This window comes from Oncorhynchus kisutch, linkage group LG14 (assembly GCF_002021735.2).
Source record: "Oncorhynchus kisutch isolate 150728-3 linkage group LG14, Okis_V2, whole genome shotgun sequence".
Lineage (NCBI taxonomy): Eukaryota > Metazoa > Chordata > Actinopteri > Salmoniformes > Salmonidae > Oncorhynchus > Oncorhynchus kisutch.
Window position 1 is genome coordinate 77446858 of NC_034187.2, and position 18306 is coordinate 77465163.

Below are 18306 nucleotides of genomic sequence, written 5' to 3' on the forward strand. Positions count from 1 at the left end.
ATATAATGCTCCAGTTTCTTGGTCTCTTTTGTAGAAAGAGGGAAAATCAGTTTTTTGTAGATCAAATTTTTCATTATATGTTGAAGGCAAGAAATAGGCAGAATATATTTTTGGTTACCTCAGTGCCTGAGTGGCCAGGTCACCCATGATACAAGAAGCATTCAACATCAGGAGGTGATGTGGAAACCGGTCACTAGGAGCAACAAAAAGTTCTGTTACCTTCAAGTAGGCTTTGGTTTTACTAAGGCGTTGTGGACGGGGATGGTGGATGGAAACAAGCATCTGCCTCTGATTCCAAAGGTTGCAAATTCAAATGTTGAGATTTTTTATTTAAACCTATCCCAAAACGTAACCCTTACCATAACCATTCAGAGTTAATGCATAACATTAAGAATTTGGAGTTAATGCCTGAACTTAACCTTCAACACTTCAAAATGTGACGTTTGGAGCTACTTCGAAATGTGACGTTTGGAGCTACTTCGAAATGTGACGTTTGGAGCTACTTCGAAATGTGACGTTTGTGAAACATGGATGAACATGTAATTATGACGTAAGACTGTGACAGCAGCTAGGTGGTCCGGTGGTAACAGTTGCCTACCCTGGCATACACATGCGCCTACTGTATGTATCATGAGTATTCATAGCCTTCTTAGCGCTTGCAAGAGCATTGTGCACTGCAGTAGCACAGTGGTCGAAGCAGCGCCTTCTGGCTCCGAGCCTCATGACAGAACTGATCTTTTTCAGGGACTCACAAGGCTCTTTTGAATTTCCTCATGCAGCAGGTCAATTCTCCGTGACAAATGAGTCTGTATGCAGGTGTGCATTGGATTTTCTGAGAGGTCACGCCCAGTAAATCGGGATTAGGAGGAGACCAAGATGTTGCATCTCCAGAGACACTGGTCTTAAACAATACAACTAATCCCCACTTACTGGGTGTGACCTCTCATTTAAACACCATTAACCCCTTCACCTCCAAGGCTGCACCATTCTGAGTTGAATCCCAGTGAGAAAAAAAACACCTTGGTCGTATTTGAAGAATTTTCCTGAATCAACCCTGTGTTTAGGGAAAAGACTTTCACGAAGCAATAAATATACGTCTTCCTTTTCTTTTCGCCCAGTGGGAGCCATCTTGTCTTTCACGACAGGTTGTAAAAACGACAAAATTACAGGAGTTTTAACCGTATAAAAGAATATACCTGGACGTTCAGAGCAGGGGTTTGGAATCTTGAGGAAAACACCTCTGTTGGATCTCACCCCTTTGGTCTCTCACCTTTCACCTCATAGCAAAGGCATCCTGGGATAGATACAACCTCTATCTGTCTGTCAAACACGGTTCTCTTGGTTTCCCAGGACTCGGCTCCCTAGGCTTGATGAGTTTCCAACCTCCTTCCTACTGCGTTGGAGCGGAACATAATGACCTGATTACAAACAATGTTATTCATCACAGATCCTCTCCCCCATTCTGACTAGCGTGCCAATGGGATGGGATATGGGAGGAACACACTTTGCATTCTCAGCGTGGACCCTTTCATTTGTATTTTATAAGGTTTTGATTTTCAACGATGTTCCATGTCTCTACAGTACATGGGGCCGGGAATTATATGTGAGAGAGGGGAAAAGGGATAGATAGCTAGATAGATAGATAGATAGATAGATAGATAGATAGATAGATAGAAGATAGATAGATAGATAGAGAGATAGATAGATAGATAGATAGATAGATAGATAGAATAGATAGATAGATAGCTAGATAGATAATAGATAGATAGATAGTAGATAGATAGATAGATAGATTAGATAGATATATACGATGATAGATAGATAGATAGATAGATAGATAAGATAGATAGATCGATCGATAGATAGATAGATAGGATAGATAGACTAGATAGATAGATAGATAGATAGTAGATAGATAGACAGACAGACAGAATAGATAGATAGATAGATAGATAGATAGATAGATAGATAGATAGATAGATAGATAGATAGATAGATAGATAGATAGATAGATAGATAGATAGATAGATAGATAGATAGATAGATAGATAGATAGATAGATAGATAGATAGATAGATAGATAGATAGATAGATAGATAGATAGATAGATAGATAGATAGATAGATAGATAGATAGATAGATAGATAGATAGATAGATAGATAGATAGATAGAGATAGATAGCTAGATAGATAGATTAGATAGATAGATAGATAGATAGATAGATAGATAGATAGATAGATAGATAGATAGATAGATAGATAGATAGATAGATAGATAGATAGATAGATAGAAAGGTATGTGGACACCCCTTCAAATTAGTGGATTCGGCTTTGTCAGCCACACCTGTTGATGACAGCTGTATAAAATCGAGCACACAGCCATGCAATCTTCTTATATAAACATTGGCAGTAGAATGGCCTTACTGAAGAGCTCAGTGTCTTTCCACGTGGCACCGTCATAGGATGACACCTTTCCAGCAAGTCAGCTGGTCACATTTATGCCCTGCTAGAGCAGCCCTGGTCAACTGTAAGTGCTGTTATTGTGAAGTAGAAACGTCTAGGAGCAACAACGGCTCAGCCGCAAAGTCGTAGGCCACACAAGCTCACAGAAAGGGACCACCGAGTGCTGAAGTGCGTAGCATTTAAAAATAATCTATCCTCGGTTGCAACACTCCCTACCATGTTCCAAACTGCCTCTGGAAGCAACGTCAGCACAATAACTGTTCATTATTCATGAAATGCATGGCCGAGCTGCCTCACGTCAGCTAGAGTGATGTAAAGCTCGCCCCCATTGGACTCTGGAGCAGTGGAAACGCTTTCTCTGGAGTGATCAATCACACTTTATCATGTGGCAGTCGAATATGTGTTTGGCAGACACCAGGAGAACGCTTCCTGCCCCAATGCATTGTGCCAACTGTAAAGTTTGGTGGGGGAGGAATAATGATCTGGGGCTGGTTTTCATGTTCAGACTAGGCCCCTTAGTTCCAGGGAAGGAACATTTTAACGCTCCAGCATTCAATGACATTATATTCTAAGTTGGAGGCATTCTATGCTTCCAATTTAGAATAGATATAGACAGATGTAGAAAAGAGGGAGAGGAAGCGAGAGAGAGATGATAGAGTTGTCTTTCTATGGTTTGATTAGGCCAAGTGCATATGTAACACAAGTCTTCAGGGTTATGTCTAGTTCAAGCTGGCTCCAAAGTAATCCGACTTATAAGAAACCCAGAAACCCGTGCATATGACTTTTATTTGTGGTTGAAAAACCAGTCCCTAAGGATTTCACCTAAACGAATGTGACTCTTTAGGACTTGAGCTGTTTCCTGCTCTTTTTCAACTCTGTGATAATGCTGTCTTCAAGCTCTTCAGGGCCTGATGGAGCTAAGTGCTTCGCAGTTTGCCTTCGTGTGAACCCGGCTTTTCTCCCCCGCTGGCGAGGAGAGATGGGAACTGGGGGCCAGGCCACAATAAAGGGCCAAGTCTGAAACTGAAGCCTTTAGCTGGAATTAGGGTGTCAAGTGTCCTTCCACAGACTTTTGATCAGCAGCGTTTGATTGGACTCTCAGCTTCTCTCTTAACAAATTCCAGTCGTGTGAATTTATCTGCGGTGTACTCCTCTAATATTGTGACATCCCCGTTTGTGCACACACACACACACACAAACACACACACAATTACATACATGATCACACACGCACACACACACACACACTCCCACTCCCATACATCAAGAGACCGTATGGAATGTTTTGTTTCGGATTATTCAGAGATTTTTAAGTAGCCTAATTGGATTTGATTAGTTTCACCACTAATCAAAGTGAATAAAATATCACACAAATGGAACCAGAATCCACAGAGGAAGCTATAGATGGTTAAATTGAGCCTCTTAAGGATCGTCAATTTTTTTTCAATTTTCGCCTAAAATTACATACCCAAATCTAACTGCCTATAGCTCAGGCCCTGAAGCAAGGATATGCATATTATTGGTACCATTTGAAGGAAACACTTTGAAGTGTGTGTAAATTTGAAATGAGTGTAGGAGAATATAACACATTAGATCTGGTAAAAGATAATACAAAGAAAGAAACAACAGATTTTTTGGTGTATATTTTATGTACCGTCATGTTTGAAATGCAAGAGAAAGGCCATAACGTATATTCCAGCCTAGGTGCAATTTTGATTCTGGCCACTAGATGGCAGAAGTGTATGTGCAATGTTTTAGACTGATCCAATGAACCATTGCATTTCTGTTCAAAATGTTGTATCAAGACTACCCAAATGTGCCTAATTTGTTTATTAATAACTTTTCATGTTCAAAACTGTGCACTCTCCTCAAACAATAGCATGGTATACTTTCACTGTAATTGCTACTGTAAATTGGACAGTGCAGTTAGATTAACAATAATTTAAGCTTTCTGACAATATCAGATGTCTATGTCCTGGGAAATGTTCTTACTACTTACAACCTCATGCTAATCATATTAGCCTACGTTAGCTCAACCTTCCCGCAGGAGACGCACCAATCCTGAAGAAGACACACACACACACACACACACACACACACACACACACACACACACACACACACACACACACACACACACACACATGATGCTTTACAATACTGATGATCTAGCACAACTAGCTCTACCATCTTGACTAGCTTGATGGCCACAATATAAAGCAGACAGTATAAAGCAGACAGTATAAAGCAGACAGTATAAAGCAGACAATATAAAGCAGACAATATAAACCAGACAATATAAAGCAGACAATATAAAGCAGACAATATAAAGCAGACAATATAAAGCAGACAGTATAAAGCAGACAATATAAAGCAGACAGTATAAAGCAGACAGTATAAAGCAGACAGTATAAAGCAGACAATATAAAGCAGACAATATAAAGCAGACAATATAAACCAGACAATATAAAGCAGACAATATAAACCAGACAATATAAAGCAGACAATATAAAGCAGACAGTATAAAGCAGACAGTATAAAGCAGACAATATAAAGCAGACAGTATATAAAGCAGACAATATAAAGCAGACAGTATAAAGCAGACACTATAAAGCAGACAGTATAAAGCAGACAGTAAAAAGCAGACAATATAAAGCAGACAGTATAAAGCAGACAGTAAAAAGCAGACAATATAAAGCAGACAATATAAAGCAGACAGTATATAAAGCAGACAGTATAAAGCAGACAGTATAAAGCAGACAATATAAGGCAGACAATATAAAACAGACAATATAAAGCAGACATTATAAAGCAGACAATATAAGGCAGACAATATAAAGCAGACATTATAAAGCAGACAATATAAGGCAGACAATATAAAGCAGACAGTAAAAAGCAGACAATATAAAGCAGACAATATAAAACAGGCAATATAAAGCAGACAGTAAAAAGCAGACAATATAAGGCAGACAATATAAAGCAGACAATATAAGGCAGACAATATAAAACAGACAATATAAAGCAGACAGTAAAAAGCAGACAATATAAGGCAGACAATATAAAGCAGACAATATAAGGCAGACAATATAAGGCAGACAATATAAAGCAGACAGTAAAAAGCAGACAATATAAGGCAGACAATATAAAACAGACAATATAAAGCAGACATTATAAAGCAGACAATATAAGGCAGACAATATAAAGCAGACAATATAAGGCAGACAATATAAGGCAGACAATATAAAACAGACAATATAAAGCAGACATTATAAAGCAGACAATATAAGGCAGACAATATAAAGCAGACAATATAAAGCAGACAGTATAAAGCAGACAATATAAGGCAGACAATATAAAGCAGACTCGGTCAAAGATTTCTGCCTTTTTTTTTTACTCAGTCTTAGATATTTGACCGAAACTGCATCAATCTCAATTCACCAGAAGTTCTGAACACACTGAATTGAAAAAGCATGAGTGTATGTTTGCAGTGGAGGCTGCTGAGGGGAGGACGGCTCATAATAATGGCTGGAACGGAGTCGATGGAATGCCATCAAACACATGGACACCGTGTGTTTGATTTATTTGACACCATTCCACTGATTCCGCTCCAGCCATTACCACAAGCCCTCCTCCCCAATTAAGGTGGCACCAACCTCCTGTGGTATGTTGATACCCTCGTAGATCTTGCCTTATTTACACACTCTGTTCAAGACTGCTGGTTCCAATGGCCCAGCTAGGGCATGGTGCTTGATTTTGATAGAGTTGCGGTGTGATTCCCACATCATTCGTGCAAAATAACCATGTTGTTTTGCATAAAACAAGTCTGGTTAATGACACCACGTAATAGGAGGCTGCATCCATCCATCTCCAGCTGTGACTGAGCTGTTCCTCATGTTGTTGGTCCCCCTCTTAGTCCCTCTTCACTTCACAGTACACAAATCTCCCTAGTCAGCTCAATGAGCACATAAAGATGGGAGGGAGAGAGAGAGGGGGGGGGGGGTCGATGAGTCCCATATTTAGGCAAAGGAGCAACGCCCTTTACTCAAAAAAACAATTTCAAATCATCCCTTTATCCTCTTGTGTTCTGGCTCTGGCACAACCCATCAGTTTCAGGATCAATCAGACGCCCCGAATGTGTTCGCATTCAATGAAGGGTCGGGGAGGTACTCATATCCAGACTCATTGCGGAGAAGAAACTAACATCCGTGGGCGTGGCGTGGCATAAGCATTTGGCCGGAGCAAGGAATCTGGGTCGCCAGGCAAGGGTCAGCCAGGGATGTTATTCAACCCTTCTGGCTGCAACATCCATGGATTAGTGTGTGTGTGTGTGTGTGTGTGTGTGTGTGTGTGTGTGTGTGTGTGTGTGTGTGTGTGTGTGTGTGTGTGTGTGTGTGTGTGTGTGTGTGTGTGTGTGTGTGTGTGTGTGTGTGTGTGTGTGTGTGTGTGTGTGTGCTTGTGTGTGTGCTTGTGCGTGTGTGTGTGTGCTTGTGCGTGTGTGTGGTCCATAGCCAAAACCATATGGTCACGGTTAGAAGGTGGATTATTTTCAATGGTTGAATGATCAAAACATATTTCCCAACTCCCTCACCACCTCCGCCACGGGAAAACAAATGAATCCTACATTTTAATGGCATTCCAGGGAATCTTTGTGCGTGGGGCTGCTGTTTCCGTGTTTCACGGATCTCAATGGTGTGGCAGGGGCAATCTGGCCTGGAATTTCTGGCTGGGAGATCAGAGGGGGTGATTTATATGGAAGTATTTTATGGTTAGGGGAAGAGAGAGAGTAGAAGGAAGAGAGGGAAGAGAGGGAGGAAAGGGAAGAGAGGGAAGAGAGGGAGGAGATGGAGGAGAGGGAAGAGAGGGAGGATAAGGAAGAGAGGGAGGAGAGGGAAAATAGGGAAGAGAGGGAGGAGAGGGAAGAGAGAGGAGAGGGAGGAGAGGGAAAAGAGGGAAGAGAAGGAGGAGAGGGAAGAGAGGGAGGAGAGGACAAGAGAGAGAGGAGAGGGAAGAGAGAGGAGAGAGAGAGGAGAGGAAAGAGAGAGAAGAAAGGGAAGAGAGAGGAGAGGAAAGAGAGAGAATAGAGGGAAGAGAGAGAATAGAGGGAAAAGGTACGGAGACAGACAGAAATGCACAGTACTTTAATGGAGGTCTGAGGCACAGAGACAAGCCATGATGAGGAGGAGAGTCTGTAGGGTTCGGGTTAGGGTCTGATACAAGGAGCCAAGCTAAGCTGGGGAGAAGAGTCTGGGGGTTGTGTTAGCATTGTGAGAGGGTCTGGAGGGTTAGGGTTAGGATCAGGGAGCCAAGTGGAGGCACTGAGACAGGGAGACAGGGAGCCAAGTGGAGGCACTGAGAAGAGTCTGGAGGGTGACGTCTGAGGGTTAGGTCTACCTCTGACAAGCCTCCCAGTAAACCAATAAAAATGATCAAGCATCTCAGAAAAGCGCTACAAATAGCCCACAGAAACAAGGTTCATGAAATCGATAACATGCTAGTACCAGGTAACATTCATATACTGTCTCTGAAACTCACTTAGATAATACCCTTGACGATACAGTGGTAGCAACACATAACATCTACATGAGAGACAGGAATGCCAATGGAGGAGGTGTTGCTATTTATATTCCTGTAAAGCTTAGAGAGGATCTCATACCAAATGCTGTTGAAGTAATATGGCTCCAGGTTCACCTGTTTATTCTTGTGGGGTGTTGCTATAGACCACAAAGTGCTAACAGTTAGTATATGGATAATGTATGTGAAATGCTTGATAACGTATGGGATATAAACAGAGAGGTATAGGTTACGTAAATTTCACTCAAGAAAAAGCTTCAAACTGTAACCAATACCTGAAACCTGGTTCAGGTAATCTGTCAACCTACCAGGGTATTTACAAATCATCCACATGTATTGATCAGATCTTTACTAATGCTGCAGACATTTGCTGCATATTGGTGAGGAATTAAAAAATGGTATGTTTGAGAGAGACGAGGCAAAAGGAATGGCAAATAAGTCTGGCTGCACAGCTGATCGGCAAACAAACTGTAAATTGAGAAATCATGTGACTAAACTAAACAAAAAGAAGAAGAAACTGTCCTATGAAACAAAGATAAATTATATAAAGAATGATGTAAAAAGCTTTGGAGCTCCTTTAATGATATTTGGGGAAAAATGCAAACTCAGCTTCTTTATTGATTGAATCAGATGGCTCAATTCATCACAAAACGCACTGATAATGCAAACTACTGTAATTATATTTTCATTGGATTAGAAAACTCAGGCATGACATGCTCTAAGCTCGAGACCTCCAGTGCGCCTCCACGGCCCAATGTATCCGGTGCCTCGGCCAAGGACAAAGCCTCCTGTATGTCTCCCCAATCTGGTGAGTCCTGTGCCTGCGCCCAGAACTAATCCTCCTGTATGTCTCCCCAGCCTGGTGAGTCCTGTGCCTGCTCCCAGAACCAGGCCTCCCGTGTGTCTCTCCACTCCAGTGATGATTCATGGCAAGAAGCCTCCAGTGATGATCCATGGCACAAAGCCTCCAGTGATGATCCATGGCACTAAGCCTCCAGTGAGGAGTCATGGCACGAAGCCTCCAACGACGGTCCCCAGTCCGGAGTCTCCAGCGACATTCTCCAGTCCGGAGTCTCCAGCGACGTTCTCCAGTCCGGAGCCTCCAGCGACGGTTTCCAGTCCGGAGCCTCCAGCGACGGTTTCCAGTCCGGGGCCTCCAGCGACGTTCTCCAGTCCGGAGCCTCCAGCGATGGTTTCCAGTCCGGAGTCTCCAGCGACATTCTCCAGTCCGGAGCCTCCAGCGACGGTTTCCAGTCTGAGGCCTCCAGCGACGGTTTAGAGTCCGGGGCCTCCAGCGACGGTTTCCAGTCCGGAGCCTCCAGCGATGGTCTCCAGTCCGGAGCCTCCAGCGACGGTCCCCAGTCCAGGGCCCGCAACGAGGGTCCCGAGTCCGGAGCCTCCAGCGACGGTCTCCAGTCCAGAGCCTCCAGCGACGGTGCCCAGTCTGGGCCCGCAGCGAAGGTGCCCAGTCCGGGGCCCGCGGCGAGGCTGCTCAGTCCAGGGCCTGTGGCGAGGATGCCCAGTCCGGGGCCCGCAATGAGGGTCCCCGCACCAGAGGTGCCACCGAAGTGGGGTGAGCCAGTGGTGGAGCGGGGTCTGCGTCCCGCACCTGAGCCGCCACATAAATCAAAATCAAATCTAATTTATTTATATAGCCCTTCGTACATCAGCTGATATCTCAAAGTGTTGTACAGCAACCTAGCCTAAAACCCCAAACAGCAAGCAATGCAGGTGTAGAAGCACGTGGCTAGGAAAAACTCCCTAGAAAGGCCAAAACCTAGGAAGAAACCTAGAGAGGAACCAGGCTATGTGGGGTGGCCAGTCCTCTTCTGGCTGTGCCGGGTGGAGATTATAACAGAACATGGCCAAGATGTTCAAATGTTCATAAATGACCAGCATGGTCGAATAATAATAAGGCAGAACAGTTGAAACTGGAGCAGCAGCACGGTCAGGTGGACTGGGGACAGCAAGGAGTCATCATGTCAGGTAGTCCTGGGGCATGGTGCTAGGGCTCAGGTCAGTTGAAACTGGAGCAGCAGCACGGCCAGGTGGACTGGGGACAGCAAGGAGTCATCATGTCAGGTAGTCCTGGGGCATGGTCCTAGGGCTCAGGTCCTCCGAGAGAGAGAAAGAAAGAGAGAAGGAGAGAATTAGAGACCGCACCTTTGGGACAGGGTACTGTCATGCCCTGACCTTAGAGACCCTTTTTATGTCTCTATTTGGTTTGGTCAGGGTGTGATTTGGGGTGGGCATTCTATGTTTTTGTTTTCTATTATTTTGTATTTCTATGTTTTGGCCGGGTATGGTTCTTAATCAGAGACAGCTGTCTATCGTTGTCTCTGATTGGGAACCATACTTAGGTAGCCCTTTCCCTCCTTTCAGTGTGGGAAGTTAGCTTTGTTTGTGGCACATAGCCCTTAAGCTTCACGTTTGTTTTTGTATTGTTTATTGTTTTTGTCGGCGTCATCCTAAATAAAAGGAATATGTACACTCACCACGCTGCGTTTTGGTCTAGTTCTTTCATCGGCTGTGACAAGTAGCTGCTGCCTTATTGGGAACTAATGGGAATTCATAATAAACCCCAGCAAGAGTAGCTGCCGCCTTGGTGGGAACTAATGGGGATCCATAATAAATCCCAGGATGATTAGATGCTGCATTGGCAGCAAGCCCCCATTCCCTCAAGCCCCCGGAACCTGCTCACCCAAGCCCCCACTCTCTCAAGCGCTGGGTACCTGCTCCCCCAAGCCCCCGGTACCTATTCCACCAAGCCCCCGGTACCTGCTTCACCAAGGCCCCTTGTACCTGCTCCCCCAAGCCCCCGGTACCTGCTTCCCCACCCTCCCCCCAGTACTCACCCCCCAATAATCCAGTACCCACTCCTCCATTACCTTGGTACCTGCTTTCCGACCCAGTACCCGCTCACCCAAGCTCCCAGTACCTGCTTCCCGATTCCCCCGGTACCTGGCTCCCAGTACCCATTCTCCCAAGCCCCCGGGAATCCATAATAATCCCCAGGAAGAGTAGCTGCTTCCTTGGTTGGCACTAATGGGATCCATAATATACCCCATGGTGGGAACTAATGGGGATCCATAATAAACCCCAGGAAGAGTAGCTGCTGCCTTGGTTGGAACTAATGGGATCCATAATATACCCCAGGAAGATTAGATGCTGCAATGGCAGCAAGCCCCCACTCTCTCAAGCCCCCAGTGCCTGTTCCACCAAGCCCCCGGTACCTGTTCCACCAAGCCCCCGGTACCTGCTTCAGCAAGCCCCCAGTACCTGCTACCCCAAGCCCCAAGGTACCTATTCCACCAAGCCCCCGGTATCTGCTCCCCCAAGCCCCTGGTGCTGCTCCCCCAAGACCCCGGTACCTGCTTCCCCACCCCTCCAGTACTCACCCCCTAAGCACCCAGTACCCGCTCCTCCATGACCCCAGTGCAAGCTTCCCGACAACCCTGGTACCCGCTTCCCCAAGCCCCCAATACCTGATTCCTGTATGTCCTTGGTACCCGCTCCCCCAATCCCCCAGTACCTGCTTCTCGGCGCCCCCGTTACCCGCTCCCCCAAGCCCCCAGTACCTGCTTCCCAGCGCCCCCGTTACCCACTCCCCCAATCCCCCAGTACCTGCTTCCCTATGTCCCCGGTACCCGCTCCCCCGCTCCCAGAACCCATTCTCCCAAGCTTCCAGCACCTACTACACCAAGTCTCCAGCCACACCTCCCCCACACCTCGTTACCTGTTCCCCCACACCTCTGGTACCTGTTCACCCACACCCCAGTGTCACCCAGGGTAATGTATGAGGTGTATGACTGACAGTTCCTGAGAGTCAGGAACTGTCAGTCATTATGAGCCCCAGGCCCCTAACATCTGTGTGTGTGCATGTGTATGTGTGTGGTTGTGCGTCGGTGTGCGTGTGTGTGCGTGTGTCTGGCATTACGGGCCCCATTCCCCTCACATCTGTCTCTGGCCCTGGGCCCCATTACACCAGCCTGAACCTGATACCGCTACATCAAACACAGACACATACACACATGAACACACACACACACAAACACAGACACATACACACATGAACACACACACACACACACACACACAAACACACACACACACATGCACATTGGAGAGTGCAGTATTGTTGTTTGTCTGTGTCTGAAACCTGAAGACTATAAATATAACTATAATAACCTGAAGACTATAACTATAATAACCTGAAGACAACAACTATAATCACCTGAAGACTATAACTATAATAACCTGAAGAGTATAACTATAATATCCTGTAGACTATGAAAATAATAACCCGAAGACTATAGCTATAATATCCTGAAGATTATAACTATTATAACCTGAAGACAATAACTAGACCTATAATGAATTGAACACTATAACTATAATAACCTGAAGATTATAACTATAATAACTTGAACACTATAATTATCACTATAAAAACCTGAAGACTAGAAATATAATAACCTGTAGACTATAACTATATTAAAATGAAGAATGTAGCTATAAAAGCCCCTGTAGACTATTACTATAATAACAAGACTATAACTATAATAACCTGACGACTACAACAATAACAACCTGAAGAATATAACTATAACTATAATAACCTGAAGACAATAACTATAACAACCTGAAGACTACAACTATAACTATAATAACCTGAAGACTATAACTATAATAACTTGAACACTATAATTATTACTGTAATAACCTGAAGACTATAACTATAACTATAATAACATGAAGACAAGAACTAGAATAACCTGAAGACTATAACTATAATAACCTGAGGACTATAACTATAATAATCTGAAGACAACACTATAACTATAATAACCTGAAGATTATAACCATAATAATGTGAAGATTATAACTATAATAACCTGAAGACTATCACTATCACCTGAAGAAAATAACTATAACAACCTGTAGACAACAACTATAATAACCTGAAGATTATAACTATAATAACCTGAAGACTTTAGCTATAATAACCTGTAGACTATAACTATAATAACCTGAAGACTTTAGCTATTATATCCTGTAGACTATAACTATAAAAAATATGTAGACTATAACTATAATTACCTGAAGACAATAACTATAATAGCTATAATAACCCGAAGACTACAACTATAACTATAATAACCTGAAGACTATAGCTATAATAACCTGAAGACTATCGCTATAAAAACCTGTAGACAATAACTATAATAACCTGAAGACTACAACTATAACTATAATAACCAGAGGAAAATAACTATAACAACCTGTAGACTATAACTATAATGACCTGAAGACTATAGCTATAATATCCTGTAGACTATAACTATAATATCCTGTAGACTATAACTATAATAACCTGAAGACTATAGCTATAATATTCTGTAGACTATAACTATAATAATCTGAAGACAACAGCTATAACTATAATAACTTGAACACTATAACTATAATAACCTGAAGATTATAACTATAATAACTTGAGCACTATAATTATAACTATAATAACCTGAAGACAATAACTATAACAACCTGAAGACTATAACTATAATAACCTGAAGACTATAACTATAATAACCTGAAGACTATAGCTATAAAAACCCGTAGGCAATAACTATAATAACCTGAAGACTACAACTATAACTATAATAACCTGAAGACTTTACTATAATAACCTGAAGACTATAACTATAATAACCTGAAGATTATAACCAAAATAACCTGAAGACTATAGCTATAACATCCTGTAGACTATTACTATAATAACCTGAAGACTATAGCTATAATATCATGTAGACTATAACTATAATAATCTGAAGACAACAGCTATAACTATAATAACTTGAACACTATAACTATAATAACCTGAAGATTAAAACTATAATAACGTGAGCACTATAATTATTACTATAATAACCTGAAGACAATAACTATAATAACCTGAAGACTATAGCTATAATAACCTGAAGACTATAGCTATAATAACCTGAAAACTATAGCTATAAAAACCCGTAGGCAATAACTATAATAACCTGAAGACTACAACAATAACTATAATAACCTGAGGAAAATAACTATAACAACCTGTAGACAATAACTATAATAACCTGAAGATGATAACTATAATAACCTGAAGACTATAACTATAATAACCTGAAGACTATAGCTATAATAACCTGAAGACTGTAGCTATAAAAACCTGTAGACAATAACTATAATAACCTGAAGACTACAACTATAACTATAATAACCTGAGGAAAATAACTATAACAACCTGTAGACAATAACTATAATAACCTGAAGACTATAACTATAATAACCTGAAGACTATAACTATAATAAAATGAAGACTATAACTATAATAACCTGTAGACTATACCTATAAAAACCTGTAGACTATAACTATAATTACCTGAGACTATAACTACAACTATAATAACCTGAAGTCTACAACTATAACTATAATAACCTGAAGACTATAACTATAATAACCAGAAGAAAATAACTATTATAACCTGAAGACTATAACTTTAATAAACAACTGATTATAACTAAAATAACCTAAAGACTACAACTATAATAACCTGAAGACAATACCCATTTAAAAAAAATGTAGACAATAACTATAATAACCTGAAGACAATAACTATAATAAAATGAAGACTATAACTGTAATAACCTGAAGACTATAACTATAATAACCTGAAGACTATAACTATAATAAAATGAAGACTATAACTATAATAACCTGTGGACTATACCTATAAAAACCTGTAGACTATAACTATAATTACCTGAGACTATAACTACAACTATAATAACCTGAAGTCTACAACTATAACTATAATAACCTGAAGACTATAACTATAATAACCAGAGAAAATAACTATTATAACCTGAAGACTATAACTATAATAACCTGAAGACTATAACTATAATAACCTAAAGACCATAACTATAATAACCTGAAGACTACAACTACAACTAAAATAACCTGAAGACTATAACTATAATAACCTGAAGACTATAACTATAAAAACCTGAAGACTATAGCAATAAAAACCTGTAGACAATAACTATATTAACCTGAAGACTAAGTCTATAACTATAATAACCTGAAGACAATAACTATTTTAAAAAACTGTAGACACGAACTATAATAACCTGAAGACTATAACTATAACTATAATAACCTGAAGACTATAACTATAATAACATGTAGACTATAACTATAATTACCTGAAGACTATAACTTTAATAAACAACTGATTATAACTAAAATAACCTAAAGACTACAACTATAATAACCTGAAGACTATAACTATAATAAAATGAAGACTATAACTATAATAACCTGAAGACAATAACTATAATAACCTGAAGACTATAACTATAATAAAATGAAGACTATAACTATAATAACCTGAAGACTATAACTATAATAACCTGAAGACTATAACTATAATAAAATGAAGACTATAACTATAATAACCTGTAGACTATACCTATAAAAACCTGTAGACTATAACTATAATTACCTGAGACTATAACTACAACTATAATAACCTGAAGTCTACAACTATAACTATAATAACCTGAAGACTATAACTATAATAACCAGAAGAAAATAACTATTATAACCTGAAGACTACAACTATAATAACCTGAAGACATTAACTATAATAACCTGAACACTATAACTGTATTAACCGGAAGACCACAACTATAATAACCTAAAGACCATAACTATAATAACCTGAAGACTACAACTACAACTAAAATAACCTGAAGACTATAACTATAAAAAACCTGTAGACAATAACTATAATAACCTGAATACTATAACTATAATAACCTGAAGATTATAACCAAAATAACCTGAAGACTATAGCTATAACATCCTGTAGACTATAACTATAATATCCTGTAGACTATAACTATAATAACCTGAAGACTATAGCTATAATATCCTGTAGACTATAACTATAGTAATCTGAAGACAACAGCTATAACTATAATAACTTGAACACTATCACTATAATAACCTGAAGATTATAACTATAATAACTTGAGCACTATAATTATAACTATAATAACCCGAAGACAATAACTATATTAACCTGAAGACTATAGCTATAATAACCTGAAGACTATAGCTATAAAAACCCGTAGGCAATAACTATAATAACCTGAAGACTACAACTATAACTATAATAACCTGAGGAAAATAACTATAACAACCTGTAGACAATAACTATAATAACCTGAAGATGATAACTATAATAACCTGAAGACTATAACTATAATAACCTGAAGACTATAGCTATAATAACCTGAAGACTGTAGCTATAAAAACCTGTAGACAATAACTATAATAACCTGTAGACTACAACTATAACTATAATAACCTGAGGAAAATAACTATAACAACCTGTAGACAATAACTATAATAACCTGAAGACTATAACTATAATAACCTGAAGACTATAACTATAATAAAATGAAGACTATAACTATAATAACCTGTAGACTACAACTACAACTAAAATAACCTGAAGACTATAACTATAATAACCTGAAGACAATAACTATTTTTAAAAACTGTAGACACGAACTATAATAACCTGAAGACTATAACTATAACTATAATAACGTGAAGACTATAACTGTAATAACATGTAGACTATAACTATAATTACCTGAAGACTATAACTTTAATAAACAACTGATTATAACTAAAATAACCTAAAGACTACAACTATAATAACCTGAAGACAATAACCATTTAAAAAAACTGTAGACAATAACTATAATAACCTGAAGACAATAACTATAATAAAATGAAGACTATAACTATAATAACCTGAAGACTATAACTATAATAACCTGAAGACTATAACTATAATAAAATGAAGACTATAACTATAATAACCTGTAGACTATACCTATAAAAACCTGTAGACTATAACTATAATTACCTGAGACTATAACTACAACTATAATAACCTGAAGTCTACAACTATAACTATAATAACCTGAAGACTATAACTATAATAACCAGAGAAAATAACTATTATAACCTGAAGACTATAACTATAATAACCTGAAGACTATAACTATAATAACCTGAACACTATAACTGTATTAACCGGAAGACCACAACTATAATAACCTAAAGACCATAACTATAATAACCTGAAGACTACAACTACAACTAAAATAACCTGAAGACTATAACTATAATAACCTGAAGACAATAACTATTTTTAAAAACTGTAGACACGAACTATAATAACCTGAAGACTATAACTATAACTATAATAACCTGAAGACTATAACTATAATATCATGTAGACTATAACTATAATTACCTGAAGACTATAACTTTAATAAACAACTGATTATAACTAAAATAACCTAAAGACTACAACTATAATAACCTGAAGACAATAACCATTTAAAAAAACTGTAGACAATAACTATAATAACCTGAAGACTATAACTATAATAAAATGAAGACTATAACTATAATAACCTGAAGACTATAACTATAATAACCTGAAGACTATAACTATAATAAAATGAAGACTATAACTATAATAACTTGTAGACTATACCTATAAAAACTTGTAGACTATAACTATAATTACCTGAGACTATAACTATAATAAAATGAAGTCTATAACTATAATAACATGTAGACTATACCTATAATAACATGTAGACTATAACTATAATTACCTGAAGACTATAACTATAATAAACAACAGATTATAACTAAAATAACATAAAGATTATAACTATAATAACCTGAACACTATAACTGTATTAACCGGAGGACCACAACTATAATAACCTAAAGACCATAACTATAATAACCTGAAGACTACAACTACAACTAAAATAACCTGAAGACTATAACTATAAAAAACCTGTAGACAATAACTATAATAACCTGAATACTATAACTATAATAACCTGAAGATTATAACCAAAATAACCTGAAGACTATAGCTATAACATCCTGTAGACTATAACTATAATATCCTGTAGACTATAACTATAATAACCTGAAGACTATAGCTATAATATCCTGTAGACTATAACTATAGTAATCTGAAGACAACAGCTATAACTATAATAACTTGAACACTATCACTATAATAACCTGAAGATTATAACTATAATAACTTGAGCACTATAATTATAACTATAATAACCCGAAGACAATAACTATATTAACCTGAAGACTATAGC

General features: G+C 39.0%; 1 protein-coding gene across 1 annotated transcript in view; it reads right to left on the reverse strand.

The window, feature by feature from the left end:
- Window positions 1-11013, reverse strand: part of LOC116353482 (proteoglycan 4-like) — a 62701-nt gene extending 51688 nt beyond the window's left edge. Inside the window, exon 1 of the mRNA XM_031789266.1 lies at window positions 10958-11013. Coding sequence (XP_031645126.1) covers window positions 10958-11013 — 56 coding nt within the window. The remainder of the gene's footprint in view (window positions 1-10957) is intronic.
- Window positions 11014-18306: the final 7293 nt, after the last annotated feature.